The sequence below is a fragment of the Euleptes europaea genome, chromosome 15 (genome assembly GCF_029931775.1).
Source record: "Euleptes europaea isolate rEulEur1 chromosome 15, rEulEur1.hap1, whole genome shotgun sequence".
Lineage (NCBI taxonomy): Eukaryota > Metazoa > Chordata > Lepidosauria > Squamata > Sphaerodactylidae > Euleptes > Euleptes europaea.
In genome coordinates, this window is record NC_079326.1 from 17,919,552 (window position 1) to 17,937,638 (window position 18,087).

The window sequence follows — 18,087 nt, forward strand, 5'->3', positions numbered from 1 at the left end:
GGAGAACAGAGTGGTGCTTTAGTTAAAATATTAAACCTTTGCAGGAGGTGCAGGAGGGCTTAATTTCTTTCCAGATTAATACTTTATTTTAGCTAGACCAGACATTCCTGAAACGTTCAGAGTCGGCATGAATATGATGTTTCTATGAAACACTTTTGTCTAACAAACAGAAACCGACACAAATTGTCAATAACATTATATTTTGCTTTCATTGTTCCAGTGCATTTTATTTATCTCAAAACTAGTGTTCATAAACAGTAAACAAGCATTGCAGAGTTCTGATACAGTTTAATGTAGGTGGGTGTTTATACTTTTCTATCCCATTAAGATTCTACCAGCTCTTATTCGGAGCCTTGAACACAATCAAATGAATACATGCAGCTCTCCTGAAAGCAAGTTTCCCTATTCACTACCGTATAAAAGCTCCCAAGGCAGAATGTTCTCTTCCCCATAAAAGGAATGAGAAAGTCCTTATAAGTAGCAATGCTCCAGAAAGCCACCAAAGGGCCCCAGGCAAACATTTCCTCTGCCCCCTCCATATCAACCAGATACTATCCAGTTATTGTCTGAAAATGAATCACATGACTTGCATAACTCTGTGGAGTCCCAGGATGACCGGGGCCAGTGGAATGTGATCTTGCTAGTCCTACCTCCTGGTAAGCAGAGGATGTTCTGTGCACATTATCGGTGCTGCAAACATAAGGGACTAAGTAGATGGGATGAGCCCTGACCCAGATGGTCCAGACTAGCCTGATCTCAGCAGATCTCAGAAGCTATGCAGGGTCAGTCCTGGCTAGGACTTGGATGAGAGACCACCACCAAGGAATACTAGGGTCACTATGCAGAGGAAAAGGTAAAGGTCCCCTGTGCAAGCACCGGGTCATTCCTGACCCATGGGGTGACGTCACATCCCAAAGTTTACTAGGCAGACTTTGTTTACGGGGTGGTTTGCCAGTGCCTTCCCCAGTCTTTCAATGTATCTTCCCCTTTACCCCCAGCAAGCTGGGTCCTCATTTTACCGACCTCGGAAGGATGGAAGGCTGAGTCAACCTTGAGCCAGCTACCTGAAACCGACTTCTGTTGGGATTGAACTCCGGTCATGAGCAAAGCTAGGACTACAGTACTGCTGCTTAACACTCTGCGCCATGGGGCTCCTGCAGAGGAAGGCAATGACAAACCATCTCTGCTAGTCTCTTGCTTTGAAAACTGTACTACAGGGGTCCCCAAACTTTTTGGGCCTGTGAGCACCTTTGGAATCCTGACAAAGGGTGGTGAGCACAATCCCAAAATGGCTGCTGCAGGAGGTGGGGCCAACCACAAAATGTCAGGGATCAAGGTTATATACAACTGTAATAGTAACTCTTCAACATTTCAGGCAGAAGCTCTGCTTCACAGGATACCTTTAAATCTGCACAGCCAATCAGAAGCTCCACATTCTAAAACCACTTGGCGGGCACCTGGAAAGATGGTGATGGGTGTCACGGTGCCCATGGGCACCATGTTGGGAACCTCTGTCCTACTGGGTTGCCATAAGTCGGCTGCGACTTAATGGCATTTTATACACACAGATGGGATGAACAAATGCCCACAACCTCAAAGACCAGGCTTTGCATTATTGCATATAGGAAGGGAACACTCAGACTGTCCTTTGAATTTCCATTCTCAAAGGTAACCGTGGAGAAATTGTGCAGATATGAGCCTCTAGATTGCAGGTACCAGACTAGTATGTATAAATACACATCTGATCCAAGTAGGAGAGATGGCTGACAGACTGAAACCAGGCTACAATGATTGCCCCAGGAACTTGTTTCAAGTCAGTGGGATAATACAGAAGTCAAGGGATTAATAGATATATTGAAAGAGCCCCTGCACCCCGGATTGAAGGCATGTGACTAAACAGAACTACAACATTTTTGAATCGCTGAACTGGCACTAGTTATACACCCAACCTAAGTGCTATCACTCGGTGAGTCAGTACAGACATGGTCTGCCATTAACTCCTGTGTTTACCTTGGCTGGAATGTGTTGAGCAGTAAAAATACCATGATTAGCAGGCATAACTAAAGATGGGCTTTTTTTGGTCCTGACTCGGAATTGGGTTGGGTAAACCAATCTGGACTGGCCTGAATAGCCCAGGCTAGCTCAATCTCATCAAATCTCAGAAGCTAAGCAGAGTTGGTCTTGGTTAGTATTTGGATGGGAGACCACCTAGAAAGTCCAGGGTTGAAGGCAATGGCAAACCACCTCTGAACATCTCTTGCCTTGAAAACCCTATGGGGTTGACATACATTGGCTGTGACTTGAGGGCACTTTACACACACACACACACACACACACACACACCAATTTATGATACAAAAAAAGACAAACAGCTTCTTTTTCTTGGAGCCTAATTCCAGATCTTGCCCTGACCTGGATGGCCCAGGATAATTTCATCTTGGATGGGAGATAATGGAAGAGGAAGATAATGGCAAACCTCTCTGGATGGGAGAGGAAGATAATGGCAAACCTCACTTCGTCTCTTGGCTTGAAAACCCTGCAGGGTTGACATAAGTCAGCTGCAACTTGATGACACTTTACACACAGTACAAAAATATCCATGAGATTCTATCTCTCCCACCCACCACTGGACAACATATTGACAAATACACACAATTCCAGATCTTAGAATAGCTTCACACACAACTCTGCCCCAATACCTCCCTCAAAACACCTTCTCCCTTCCCACTCTCAATGTGAGTGACAGGCAGCATCTCTTTCCTGGACTCCATCCTGGCACCTAGGGTGATGTTTTGGCAGTGTCCCAATGTGCTAGGTAAGCCAGGCTGTAAGAAACGTTTCCTGGGATGTACCTCTTGCCTTGAACACTGTACCAAGGGGAGAAGAAAAAGGGAATAGAGGCAGAAAGAGAGCAAGAGAATTTCTGTCCACCCATCCATCAACTATCTGTTTGGCTAGCCAGATAGCACCGTTAGCATCAGCCCACCGAGAGGCAACCACCACTGATAGACAGGAAAGTTGGATTTGGGGAGAATTGGAGGAGGGAAAAGAAAAAGGAGTAAATGATGGGACAAATGGAACTTGGGACTGTATTAGAAGCCATTCAAACTTGTATTCTGATTCAAGCCAGTACAAACATACATAGACTCTCCAGTCAATGCACTTGCACCATAAAGGAGTTCCAAAGAAAGCATGCCAGCATCAGCAACACCTGAGCTGATGAACCCAGTGGTGCTGATTCTGCTGCCCCTATTGTTTCCCTTTAGATTCGCAACCTGTGAACATCTGGTTCTGGAAATGCATCCCCATCCCACGAATGCCTCTGTGTATTTTCTCTGTACTGGGCCTATCAGTTGTGAAATGAAATAACATAATCAAGCAGATTTAGAAACAAGGGACTGCCTACACGTTAAGTCTCTCCTGCAAAGTCCAAAGGCACGGGCAGTGTGGAATACCCATTTTAAAAGGGTGGGGTAAAAGTGGGATAAATAATAACATGCCTAGACTTTGGACTGTACCCTTACAGTTTCAGGTTGCCTGTTCTGGTCTGGAGTCATGCATAAACCATAGTTTGCTGGTTCAGATGAAAGAAAGGCCATGAAAGGAAAGGGGGGGGTCAAGGCACACAATGAGAGGAGAAAGCATCCAAGGTTTTCCAAATAATGTCAACCCATGGTTTGGTGTTACATCTGAAGTAGCCCCCATGCTGGCACTGAAAGCCTACTTCTTCACCTTTACTAAAGTCAGGCTGCACATTGAACTCAGTGAGATTTGCTTCTAAGCAAGTATGCCTAGGATGCATGCTTCTTTAAAATGAGGTTTAGATTCTCAAGAAGCCATACTCAGAACATCCCAAGTTCAAGCCTTTGAGTGACAAAACACATGTGTGTATATAAAGTGCTGTCAAGTCACAGCTGACTTATGGCGACCCCAGCTTTCAAGGTAAGTGAGAAGCAGAGTTGGTTTGCCATTGCCTTCATCAGCAGAGTCATCCTTGGAGGTCTTCCTTACAAGTACTGATTCTGTTTAGCTTCCAAGATCTGATGGGACTGGGCTATAGCATGCTGCCTTCCTTCCCGACATAACACATACATGCCTACAATGTGCATGGTCCTGAATAGAACCCCAGCTCCTGTAAATCCCGTTGTATGCATTTGGTCAGCAGAGTATATTTTGGTCCTTTAAACAGAGCATCTATATGAACAACTAAACAATAGAAGGTAATATGCAAATGTTAGGGACCAGTGAGGAAGGCCGCATCTATGTTCCATGCATCAGTGAACTTCTTCCTGAATTGTGGATTTTAAATGGCCTTAGTAGTTCTTCTGTTGTGGCTGATTTTTTCCCCTAACAGCATGGTTTCTTCAAATTTCCTTAAAAAGCTATCCAAGATTACCTTTGTGGTGCATTAATTACATACATTTAACTTGTTCATTGGCTTATTAATTTGCATTTCATGACTGGAATTTTTTTTCCTAATCACGGGTTTTAAACCATCAGCTTTAATAAAATCAGAGTGCAAAAGCTGGCTTGAAGATTATAATTTAAACACATAATTGTTAGTAGGGAGGGAAGACAATTGTCTGAATCAAACTATTGCCATGCTAAAAACTGCACAGTTACAATAATCTAACCTGAAGGCTAAATTACAGATTGCATGGTAGGACATTAACATCCTTTTGAACCTCTGAAACAATGGCTGTTTTTCACTTAGATATGTATTATCATACCATAGCAAATTACATTTTTGTTGACTCTCTTACAGCTTAACACAAAAGGTACAGAAGGGCTTCTAGGGTGTGTTTTTTGTTTCCGTTTGCTTTATTTCTATCTTTATACAACCTCTTTGTTTTTCAGAGCCACATTTTGCTTTTTCAATGAAACATGAAAGCCATACTAGTTAAAAGTTCTGCCAAATAAGCACAAAGCTAAGCCCATCTGAAAAGAAAAAAAAATTTTTTTTTGCAGAGCCCATGAATTTTTAAAAGTTCATACATAATATATCATAAAACTAGGATGAATAATACGGTGCACCGGCTTTAATAAAAAGCTCCTTGACCATTTCTCAGAAAGTTTGAGATGTAATCAATACCTAAAAAAGGTATCTTGGGGACACTGCCAAGATTTATGCCTTTTTGCAAAGAGTGGCACTTTTTTTACTTCCTATACCAGCCAGGGACATGATACTGAACTTCATGAAAGAGAAGAAGATGTTGTTATCTCTCCTTCCACTACCTTTCAGTTCAAGGGTGAGCTTTATTGGTCCTCCCATTAAATCATACTTCATGGAGAGATAACACTGCACTAAATGAAGAAATCAAGTACAAGGAAAACTCACATGAAGCTGAACATCAGCACTTCGCGATGGTATCAAATCTCTGTTCGTTTCTACCTCGGAAAGGAAATCCCCAGACGACCGATCTAAGATGCGTGAATGAAGTTTCTGGGGGGGAAATAATAGAATGACCAAAGCATAAACATTTGACAAGTACGCAGAAGATCAGCAAGTTTGAAAAAACCCAACCACTGCAGATAAATTGCAAGGGAGAAAAAGGACCCCTAAGGCAAAAGAATTTTTGCCCTAATTTCTCTGTTTATTGAGTCCAGGGCTTGCAGCTGATCATTTATGAAAGAGCAAGGGCAGGTTTTCTAGTTTATGCTAGTTTGTCACTGATCACTGCTCTAGATACAACGAGCACAAATTAATCCAAGTATGAATGCATTTGTCTACAGAGATTGGCACTTAGCTTTTAAAAAAGATATTAATGCTTAGTAAACTATCAACAGGTTGACTTTATTTTTATTTAGCACTTACTACAGCCTTTGTAAATGATGATAAAAAACAAGTCTGAGCAGCATTGATCTTGCAAAGTCCTCCACTGCACACATTTTAACTCAAAGTCATTAATGTCATCTGTTAGGAACAATTAATGTGAATAGAAAATAATTGCATCAGGGAGATAGGGACTCGGAGGATTTTATGCATTAATATTCACATGCTGTTCGATTACATACTCAATTCTTTCAGTTTTGCTTGGAAGGAGTGCTAAACTGGCGCTGTTTTCCCCCATATTAATCTGTATACTAATTATCAAGACTTTATGTGAGCGTTAAGCCTGGTCTATTTTAATTGTAAATACGATAACTTTCACAATTTATGTAAACATAGCTCTTTGATGGATAACTTCAAAAGATCCTAAACCACAGAATATATTCTGTCTACCGGGTCATTTAACTAGGGCTGTGTATAATCTATCCTTAGTAATTGAGTAAACATTCTGTGTGAAGAAAATCTCAATTGTGCAGTCTGAATAAATCATGCAAACTAAACACATTTGCATACCTGGCTCATTTTGTATAATTTATTCTGCTTATCCTGGTCATGAGACATAGGCAAAGAGATAAGTGAGGCAATGAAGCACCACTCCAGTAACAGGGCATCTTTCACAAGGCAAATTCCATATACCTTGAAGCCTACCCTTGCCACCCTAAGGGCTAAAAATTTGCTTTTTAAAACAAGAGTCTTGGGAAACTGGTACCATGTTCTATGGCTTTTCTGCACATAAGTATAATTAGCAAAATCCCATAGCCCTGCATGCAATCCACCTTTTCCTCAATATTCTCAATGTCTTAAAAACACAACTACGGTAGTTAAAAACCCAATAAAATTTAACTATCTAGGATGTGATCCATTGTGATAATTTCCTTGTGCAGTCACTAGCTGACGCTGAATCACAATGTCAGTCACAATGGCAGCCAAGACAGCCTCATCCCCAAACCACCTATCACTCCAAAACTATGTGCCAGGAACCTCAGTGAACACAGTCTTAAAGAATCATAGCCAAGGTTTTCATTGTGACAGGAAGGAAGACAAGGACTGTCACCATGCTGTAATGCACATCTGGACTCCTCAAGTACAGCACTACCTGAAGATGCCCGAGTAGGGCAGTTTTATTACCCACAGCAAAGGCAAACAAAGTGGATTGTACAAGATAGCCACTGAATCCATTGTTCAGCCACACACTCACAGTTATAGAATATGTTGCTCTGCATGCAGTTCTTTAGTATTCATATTCCAAGTTCCTAATTGCTAACTGGCTTCAGTTCAAGACCAATTAAAGATTTAAATACCACCAGTTATTAATTTGGAAGATTATTTCACAGGAGTTCACATTAATCCAGTTTCTATTAGGTGCTCTTTCAACTGCCACCACCCTGCTTCAGCAAAACTCTAAGAAGGTCTAATCATATTTTCCCTAGCATACTATTGAGTAACTATGAATGTCGTGGGAATTTTTCATTCAATATGTTTTTCACTGCACAACTATATCTATTCTCTAGTTATTTGGTAGACACTAAAGTCATACACTCAACCTTTCTGGCACACATTCAACCACAGATCATATTCCATATATGCTTTTGATGGACTGGTTAACCCCCCTTTTGCTTAACCTAAGACCAGGTTAAGAAAAACTTGCGTTTTTCTAAATAGGACGTTTTGGAGGAAATTGATTCATAGGCTTGCCATGAGTCGGAAGCGACTTGACGGCACTTCACACACACACTATGCATGGGGCTTCCTGTGGTAAGGCCCTTCCGTTCTTTTTTTTTTTTTTTTTTAACAGAACACAAGCATCAGAGAACTGGTTTTCTTACGAACACAGGCGTTCCTGCTGCTTCTAATTTATCTGCTGTCTCTGTCTACACAAATGTCCATTTTCCCCATAAGACACACCTACATATGCACTCTCTTCCCACCTTGCTTTGCCCCATTTTTGGAAGCTTCTGCAGTTGGGTCGGAGGGGAATGCAAGCGAATATCCTTCCATGCTTTGCCTCCAAAACTCAGAGAAGAATGTTCCCTTTAGTCAGAGGCTCTTGAATCTGAACAAAATTTTCACCAGGTTTCTCCATCCTGCTTTTTAAAAATCAAAGATCTATTGTATGATGTAACCACGTATGGCCTAGTTCCTTAATTTTGCAAATCCACAGAAAGGTCACAGTGAGAAATAGAACTGGACCTTTTATTTTTAAAAACACACCACTATTCATACTAAATCCATACAGAAAATGGATAAAGAAATTAAAGATAGACTATTATTTTCCATTTGTTGAATTTGGGTCCACTCGTGCTTAAGAGTTTATTCCAGCCTTCTGAAGGACCTTCTTTGAAGAAAAAAAAATAACTGGCAAACCTAAGATCATAACAATGCTGCTACTGGTCCCTTCTTGCCTACAGTTTAAATAAGCTGGGCAGAACAAAAAGTCAGTGGACATGACCTGAGGTAACAAGAATGAATAAGGTGGAACAATGAGAACAGAAGAGGTGAAGTGTTCTTTGAGGAGAGGAGGTTTGAAAATAGGAGATGATGTTGAGGTGTTCTAATCACGGGAACAGCCAGACAGAAAGACAGAAATTTAAGCAGAAGAAAAGATTACGAGGTTCAAGAGCAGGGGTATTGAGAGAGGTTGTATTTTCACACAGCAAAAAATATTTTAATTTACGCTTTCTTCATTTTTTTCCAAGCTATATATACTTTCCCGCCCCCGCCCCCCATTATAGAAATATAACCATCAACCACCAAGGTTTTAGAAGAAGGAAACAAGCCAAGTGGCATGCACCAAGTACACAGTTTGTTTTACTAATACAGGGCATCTTCTGATATACTTTTTAGCATTTAGGCCAGGGGTGGGGAACCTTTTTTCCGCCAAGGGCCATTTGGATATTTGTAACATTATTCGCGGGCCATTCGCCACTTCCGCCCCCAGCCCTCTTGTAGTACAGAGGGAATACGTTTCTCCATGGCCCGGGTGGGAAAAGGTTAACAGTTTCTTGGGCGGCCTTAGCAGCTCCATAGCTAACAACTATGCAAGGGGGGGGGGAAAAGGTTCCTTTTCTTGCCAAAACAAACTCACATCTGCCTTGAATAGAGGCTATTCCTGTCTGTGGGAGGGGGCGGATCGCCAGTCTTAAATCCTTCTGAGCTAGAGATCTGCCAGGACCCATGAAGGGCCAGACCAAATGACTTTGCGGGCCTTATACGGCCCCCGGGCCTGACGTTCCCCACCCCTGATTTAGGCGGTGACTTTTACAGCTCATTCCTGAGAGCTGCAGCAGACAGGGGCGGCATAGCCGTGGTGGCACCACGCCACCTCCAAAGAGGTGTGGCCACTATAGCAGGGAGAAAAAAGGCCATTTTAAAAAGAAAATTGAGAAAAGGGGGGAAAGCCACATTGAAAACTGCAATGCTGAGCCAACAAAAAGCTGGCACAACACTGCTGTTGCTAAAGGGGGCATTTCCAGGCTGAAAGGAGTTAAGAAGAAATGCCCCAGGAATGCCTCCAGGGACGCCGGCATGAGGACTTGTGCTGGCAGGATGCTGGCGGAAGGCTGAGCTGGTGTTCGAGGGCCATTCTGCAGCGGCAGTCCTGGGGTGCTGGCACAAGCGGCTCTATGCCGGTGTCCATGCCAGTTTGCACAGCGCAAGTGGCATGGACGCCGGCATAGGGATCACGGCGCCTCCTAAACCCATTCAGCCCCAAGCTCAGGAATGGGCTGTTAGAACGGATAATGTGATGGCATCGATGTGCAAATTAATGGTGTAGTTGGTCACCCACATAACATTTGCAAGGATGAATTTATGTGCAGGACCTGATATTGTGCTAGCTAGGTCAGTTCAAAGGTTTACTCACGTGTGTCAAATGTTACATCAGCAGCACAGAGTTGCATCTTTCTATGACGTTTCATTGAACTCTGATTAGGATTGCTCTGCAGAACAGTGACCAAAGTTCAGAAAGATCTCCAATACTTACCTATCCCACCCACCAAAGAACTCATGATGGTGTACATGGCCCAGATCCCTTCTTAAGCTCACAACGCAATCAACGTGTGAGGTGGATTATTGCTGCTGGTTACTGCACCAAGATTATCCATTGAGCTTTATGGCTCAGTGGGCATTTGAAAGCATGTCTTCATGGTTTAAGTCTAACACTCACCTATTATATCATAAACTTGTGCTTTAATGTAATTCTGTTTTCAAAATATCCCCTATGTATTTAATTCATTAAAAAAACACCTTGAATAGCTTTTTTAACTGATACTCTTCCTTTTTCTATCCTACAGGATCAACATTCATAAGTAATGTATGCCAGACGAAGGCTGCAGTCCTAAGAACACCTACCTGGGAGCAAGCCCAACTGAATAAAATGGGACTTACTTCTGAGTCAACATGCACATCCTTCTAAGTCAGTGGTCTTAGAAGGGTGCAGCTTTGTTTAGGATTGTACTATATTATATATATATATATATATATATATATATATATATATATATATATATATATATATATATATATATATATATATATATATATATATATATTAGTGTATTAGTATGGACTGTGAAAGTTTGTTTACCACAATCCTATGATTCTCAAGCATGGAGTCAGAAATGTGATTAATTAGTAATGGAAAAGATTACATATCTAGCACCTTCCATGCTAATATGTGTTTTTGACTTCATCGGACCATAAACATGGCACTTTTGTTCAGCATTAATAAGATGACAAAAAACTATTCATTTTTTACTTTGAGCGATAACAGGAAGAAATCTGCCTAGTTACTGTGAGGTATCTGGCCTATGGGAAATCACTCCTTCACAAACTTCTTTTCAAATGGCTAACAGGCTTAACAACTGGCAGCAGTGTCCAACTATTTATATATGCCAACTACACACACCTTTCCAATACTGATTGCATTAAGTGCAATTATATTAATTGGCTAGTCACTTCTTAAAAAAAAAACTGGCACAATTTAATTTACAGGGAAGGGAAATGCTATACCTGACATATTCAGAAGTAAAATGACTTCATGTCATGTAGGCGAGCAACTGGACATCTATCATGTCCTTTGGTATAGGAATTACCCAAACACATAATTTCAATCTGGACAACAGATAAGGAAAGCACAATGTATCAGCAGGGGTCTTTCCTATCCTCTTTGCTCTGAGCTTTTGAATAGTTTTCTTGTCTATCTGTTATATTTTTTCTCTTCTTAGCAATTCTTTAAAAAGGAACAGTGGTGGAACACTATGAAAAACAGGAACATATATTCCCATTGTTCTGCACCCAAACCCAAGGGAGAGGCCTAGGGGCAATAGGGGAAGGAAGACATGTATTTGTAGATAAACTGGAAGTCTCAAAGTGACCACTAGTGTCCTTTAAAAATTTGACTAATTTTAAGATAGAAGAAGAAGAGTTGGTTTTTATATGCCGACTTTCTCTACCACTTAAGGAAGAATCAGACAGGCTTACAATCACCTTCCCTTCCCCTCCCCAAAACAGACACCCTGTGAGGTAGGTGAGGCTGAGAGAGTGTGACCAGCCCAAGGTCACCAAGCTGGCTTCACATGTAGGAGTGGAGAAACAAATCCAGTTCACCAGATTAGCCTCCGCCGCTCATGTGGAGGAGTGGGGAATCAAACCCGGTTCTCCAGATCGGAGTCCACCGCTTCAAACCACCGCTCTTAACCACTACCATGCTGGCAATAACTAATTTAGCAATAACTAATTTTAAGATAACAATAACTATTACCCCGTATGATATACTAAATAAGCACTGTATGATCAGGAACATTTTTTTTAATGCAGTACAGTATGTATCTACAACACACCTTGAAATTTATGTATGGTATGCAATATAAATCTAAGACAATACAGACAGCCTGTTTTGTGGAATGGAGGATGGTTCTTGAGGCAGCTGATGCAGTTCTGCTTGTTATATTTGATCTACATGCCATGTTAATTTTCACAATACGTAAGCATGATTAGAGATTGCTCCCAGAGTTTGGTTCACCTCGAAATGTTTTCAACCTTTATATCGAGCTGTTCGCAGTTTCAGATTTTAGTGTCATGAAGATCTCAACATGTAGAGGTGGAAGTGCTGGGCAGCATGTGATGTGCCACATCAACTCAGATGAGGAGGAAACAAGCCTCAGCAGGACTGGGAGGTTTAGATTTCACGGCACAGTAGTGCCTGGTTTAAAGCACAGTTTGATCTGAGAATCCCAGTTGCTTACTGCCTACATTCTTCCTCTCTTTCACATGCATTGTTTACTGATGGAACACAATTCACATGTCTACAGGACAAAGTAAAAAGGTTTAGCATTTTAGAATGCTTTGTGAATCACTCCAAAAGGAACATGTGTCTCATCTGTTGCTCACATCAAACTTTCTTTGTAGAAATCCTTTGCACCTTGTCATGATGGGCTATGCTTGGTGGATGCAAAGAGTCTTCCTTTGCCCTTTTGGAGTTAGTCAACCTAAGGTACGTTCTCGCTATTTTAGTGCACTGCACCTTTATTGTTCTTTGCGATGGACTCCCTTCTGGGGGAGTCTCTATTAATATGCAGCCGGCTGCCGGCTGTACACTGGAGACTGGACCTTGTGGTTTTGCTCCCCAGCAACCGAGGAGCTCACCTGCTGGCAGCTTTGCCGCCAAAGATGGCCACCTCCCAACAGCTCCCTCCACAGATCATCTGAGGACACGGCCAGCATTCTTGCATGGACCGGAGCAGTGGGAAGTCTCTATTTACATCAAGCTGGAGTTACATTGCAATTTTGTAGGCTGTGTCCTCAGTCTTCACTGGTATTCCAACTGACTCTGCTCCAGATCAGACTGCCATTGATCTTCATCAAATCTGAACCAATTAAGGTCATGTACTACATCCTACTGAAGCTAAGTCATCTAGCTCTTAAAGCTTTCTGGATAAGAAATCTTCTAGGAAATATATGTTAATTAATATATGAGCTCATTAGATTAAGAAAAAATGGTAACAGTTAAGTAATAAGCAAAAAGCGTAACACCATACAACCAAGGACATAACCCCCCCCCCACACACACACACACACACTCACAAATCAAGAGCAGGAACTTAAGCTAATGGTCACATGCAATATGTTATTTTTACTTTCCAACACAACAGGTTCACCTCCTCTTGTCTTATTGAAACTGATAACATTTGCCTAGTCATACTAACAGAGGAGAGAGGCACAGAGATTAAGCCAACTCTTCAGCTCTACAAAACAGAAGTGGCCCTTTAAATGTACAGCATATATGAATTCCAGAAATTTCAGAAATAGGGTAAAACTTAACAAGAAAGTATTAGACTGGAGATGCCTAGGTGAAAACCTCAACGAGCCAAGAACATTTACTGGGTGACACTTTCTCGTAACCTAATGTATGCCATAGTACTGTGCAGATAGAGTGGAGAACCACGTATGTAACACGGAGCTCCTTAGAGGAAAGGTGGGATAAAAATGGTATACAGTAAACAGTAAAACTGATCTGAAGAAATGGAATTCCCTTCCAAAAACCTCCCTCACAATTAATGTTATATCACACCTCATTTATGTTCTCAGGGATCTTTATATACATATCACAGAGTTATCTCAACAAAAAATATACCTAGAGTAAAAGGTAAAGGTAAAGGTCCCCTGTGCAAGCACCAGGTCATTCCTGACCCATGGGGTGATGTCACATCCCCACGTTTCCTAGGCAGACTTTGTTTGTGGGGTGGTTTGCCAGTGCCTTCCCCAGTCATCTTCCCTTTACCCCCAACAAGCTGGGTACTCACTTGACCGACCTCGGAAGGATGGAAGGCTGAGTCAGCCTTGAGCTGGCTACCTGAAACCAACTTCCATAGGGATCGAACTCAGGTCGTGAGCAGAGTTTGGGCTGCAGTACTGCAGCTTACCACTCTGCGCCATGGGGCTATACCTACAGTAAAAAACCTAGAGCAAAAAACTTCTCACGAAGGGAGCCTTCCAGTTTCGATAGATTATCCCCTCCAGGAGCCATTTTCTCCAGGGGACCTGATCTCTGTTGCCTGGAGATCAGTTGTAATCCCAGGAGATCACTAACCACCACCTGGAGGTTGGCAATCCTAAATCCTAAGTAGGTCTGTTCAGTCAAAGTTAAAGAGATTTACTTCCAGGAAAAGATTCTAAGGATTGCAGCCTGTAGCAAGAAGGAGGAGATAGGGGTGTTTAGAAATTTTCTTTAGGAATCAAAAGTCACACCCTGAACACCTTATAAAAACCATGGTACTTTACTTAAAATGGAAACTTCCATTTACCTACTATCAACAAGGTCAATCCTGCAAAGTTTTCTTGACATTTTGTTCTGTGTACAGATCCCTGAGGCAACCAACCTTTAGCCCTAACTTAACTACAATCAGACCATAGAAGGGATTAGGTGCACATCTATTCTTTGCCATACTTTTCTATGTAGAGTTGATTCTGAGGAAGGACCTCACAAAATTAGTGGCAAAGTGATCCTACAAAAGATATGGGGAAATATATGAGTACATCACAGGAAATCTTCAACTAAGCTTAATATAGGGGGAAATATTCAGATTGCAGCAGCCAGTCAAAGCTTTCAAATGTGGAATCTCTGACAGGGATTTATCTGGGATATGCATTCTATCCGGTCTTCTTTTTTTCAATTGTTAATTGGGTACAGGGTCATGGTCGGCTTGGAATGGAGTGGATAATCAATGGAAAAGATAAGATGGATTGGATCTGAGTATTTAAGAGTTTACAATTGTGGTTTTTTCTAATTCCCATTTTGAAAACCAATACAAGCAGAAAAACAAAACAACACACAAAAATAGCAGGGTCAGACTTTGATGACTGAAAAGTCTACAGATGTGCTTAGTCAATAGCCTGCCCTGAACATTAATCACTCAAATAACCTTGCTCTGAAAGAAACTACATAGGAAATAAAAATGGTATTTGCAATAAAGATTTCAATCACTGAGAGTTACTCACAGACAGACCATTACAGATATTGGACTTCTGCCGTCACAAATACATTTGGCATAGGAAGAAGTTTTCCTTTTTGATTTTTGCTTACAATGCACTGAAAGTGACGGTGTGTAGATCCGCTTGTTTCCCTGACTTTTCCTTTCCCCCTCCCTTTCCCCTCACCCCTCCCTTCTATTCCCTTGTCCTACTCCTTCCTGTTTCTTCTCTATCCCTGTTACCTGGAGGTTACTGGGCCCACTGATTCCCATCTTTGCCAATCTCCCCAGTGAACACTTTTATAGGAGCTATCGAATTAGGGTGCCACCTACGTTTAAACTGAGTTTAGTTTTATAGTTTTAAGTGAATGTTTTAATATTGATATATTTATATCTTTGTATATATTTTGTTGGAAGTTGCCCTGAGCCTGGTGTGGTATGAATTAAATAAACAAATAAATAAAACACATGCACTATGGATAAGACTGTATAAAGATGTTTTAAATGAATTACTTAAATTCTCCTTTTGAGAACTTGTTTAACTGGCCTGTAACTCCCACTCCCAAACCCAATTCAAGGTGTTGGTTTTGACCCTTAAAGCCTTGCATGGCTTGGGACTGGGATATCTGAAGGACCATCTTCTCCGATATGATTCTGTACCACCAATTTAACTATGTGACTTGGAGGCAGCTATACTTTCGAAAGAGAACACCTCTTCTCTAGGCATATCTTCCCCGCAACCTCTCTTCACATCTGTGCAATGCTGACACTGTGTTATGCCGCACATGATGATAGCAGATGTCCTTGGTATGGCAACACCATCTGATATTGCTAGGCCACAGCATGATGATGACTTGCATGAAGTCATGACAGAATCCAACCCTATGCGTCATGGTGTTTTGCTGCTTCAGCAGCCATTACATTTCACACCATTCTAAACACTTGTTTACTGCACAGCGGATCACTGTAATTGGGCTGTTAGCCTTCCAGCATGATAGTTTTGATGCAATTAATTTACCTGATACACGGCCACAGCATTCTTCCATATCGCTTTTTATACCCATAAGGTGCTTTAAAAAATATCTATTGCAAGAGACTCTAAGGATATGAAATGCCTCTTGGAAGTAAAAAAAAAAAATCAGCAGGAAACTTATTTATTAGTGCTTCCTAAAGCTGCTTTAACTTTGGGGAGAGAAATTGAAAACATAGTGTTTCCTAGTGTTAACAGTAGGAGCATACATAAAACAAATGTTTAAGGATTAACTATACAAATATATTCAAGTAGGTTTCATTATTCCATAACAAAAAGACAAGCTTGCAGTTTTTATGCAGTATTTTAAGTCAACTCGATTCCTCCCCCCCCCCTTTATCACTACAGCAAAAATACTTTGAATAGCAAATTTTACTTTGACTATTTTCAGGCTTTTTTTCCCTTCCTCTTCTTTTGCCAGGGTAAACATTTTGTTTCAAAGGCCCAAACATGTGAGCTCCCTCTACCTCATGAGAAAAACAGAAAACCCCCAATTCAACCAACATTCCAGGATTCAAATGAAAAGCCCGCATTAAGAGAGGCTTGCCAGTTTTGCCGGCAAATCCTTCAGGCGGGTTTACTGAGACTTAACAGACAACATCCAAGACAAAGAACAAGGAGATGATATTACAAACATTTGTATGGAAGATTAGGGAGTTACAAGTACATCAGAAAATCCTGTTAACAAGGCAAATCCACCACCAAATATTAAACAATGACTTAGAGAGCTTGCTTCCGCTTCCACAGACTTGTTATATTTGGTATAATCAAGGCACTACTACATATGAACAAGCTGCGAATGAGAATTCAAAATACTTGGAGGGCTGCAATACGCAAATTCATAAATGTCCTAGGGTGCAAATTGTGCGGTTTTAAGCAGATATTCAATGCAGACCCATAAGGGCATAATCTCCCTCCATTCTTCAGATATTTGCCTGTGTACATTATAAGCCTAAAATTGTTCCTTTCCCCCATCTCTATTCCTCTCCAAAGTTTTATTAATGCTTATAAACTGCTTTAAATAAAAGACACACTGAAAGAGCAAAGTAATCCTCGCTGATCCTTGGATTTCATTTTATAACTCTATCAGTGGTTTTTAAGAAATGCAAAATGTTGGTTCTTATTTTAACAGTAGTAAATTTGGGACTGCTGTAAACCTGCCATCCAGATAAAACTTGCTTGTACAAATAAAATTTCCAAATAACATATACAAAATCATGAAGTTAAGAAGCTGGGACTGTGGGTAGCCATACCAGAGACTGATGCTCTTGGTAGAGGACCTCAGGATCAGAGCTCTGACCTAGAATGTAAAAGTATATGAGTGAACATACTGCTCTGTTGACCAGGCAAAGGCAGAAGACCAGGTTCACTTATCAGACTTGACAAATATAGAAGCTTTCTACCCCTAGCTAACTGCAGGGGCATATCCTAATTCACTTCTGCAATCTGCACCTCATGAATAGGGTTGCCAGGTCCCTCTTCGCAACCGGCGGGTGGTTTTTGGGGCAGAGCTTGAGGAGGGCGGGGTTTGGGGAGGAGAGGGACTTAAATACCATAGAGTCCAAAGCAGCCATTTTCTCCAGGGGAACAGATCTTTATCGGCTGGAGATCAGTTGTAATAGCAGATCTCCAGCTAGTACCTGGAGGTTGGCAACCCTACTCATGAAGGATGTAATGACTGAGCACACAGTCTGTGGTATCTCACCAGTTTCAGTCCTGGTCTCAGATCCAGAGGTTGTCAACTATCCAGAGCAAGATGTACATATCCCCATATGTGTACTCACTACGGTTGCCAGGTCCCTCTTTGCCACAGGAGGGAGGTTTTGGGGGCAGCGCCTGAGGAGGGCAGGGTTTGGGGAGGAGAGGGACTTAAATGCCATAGAGTCCAATGGCCAAAGCAGCCATTTTCTCCAGGTGAACTAATCTCTATTGGCTGGAGAACAGTTGTAATAGCAGGAGATCTCCAGCTAGTACCTGGAGGTTGGCAATCCTAGTACTCACTGACTGAAGTGGCCTATGTACACATTACATGCAAAATGCATGTGTCTTTGCCTGTTTTTTTTTTTTTTTTTAGCAACAGCAGAAAATTGGTGGTTCTATATTCTGCTGTTGCTAAAAAAAAGGTTACTTTTTTAGAAAAATTCTTGGTCTCCCTCGCTGTGTCTCTTATTATGCTATTACCTCTGAACTTGGTCAAAGCTTGTGTGAAACCAAGGCATGGCTGCTAACCATTCGTTATTGGCTTGAACAGTTTTTTA

The 18,087-nt window shown here is 41.4% G+C and overlaps 1 protein-coding gene across 1 annotated transcript in view; it reads right to left on the reverse strand.

Annotated features, from left to right (window-relative positions):
• NCKAP5 (NCK associated protein 5) overlaps positions 1-18,087 on the reverse strand; it is a 649,908-nt gene that overhangs the window by 120,066 nt on the left and 511,755 nt on the right. The window contains exon 10 of the mRNA XM_056861323.1: positions 5,339-5,443. Coding sequence (XP_056717301.1) covers positions 5,339-5,443 — 105 coding nt within the window. The remainder of the gene's footprint in view (positions 1-5,338; positions 5,444-18,087) is intronic.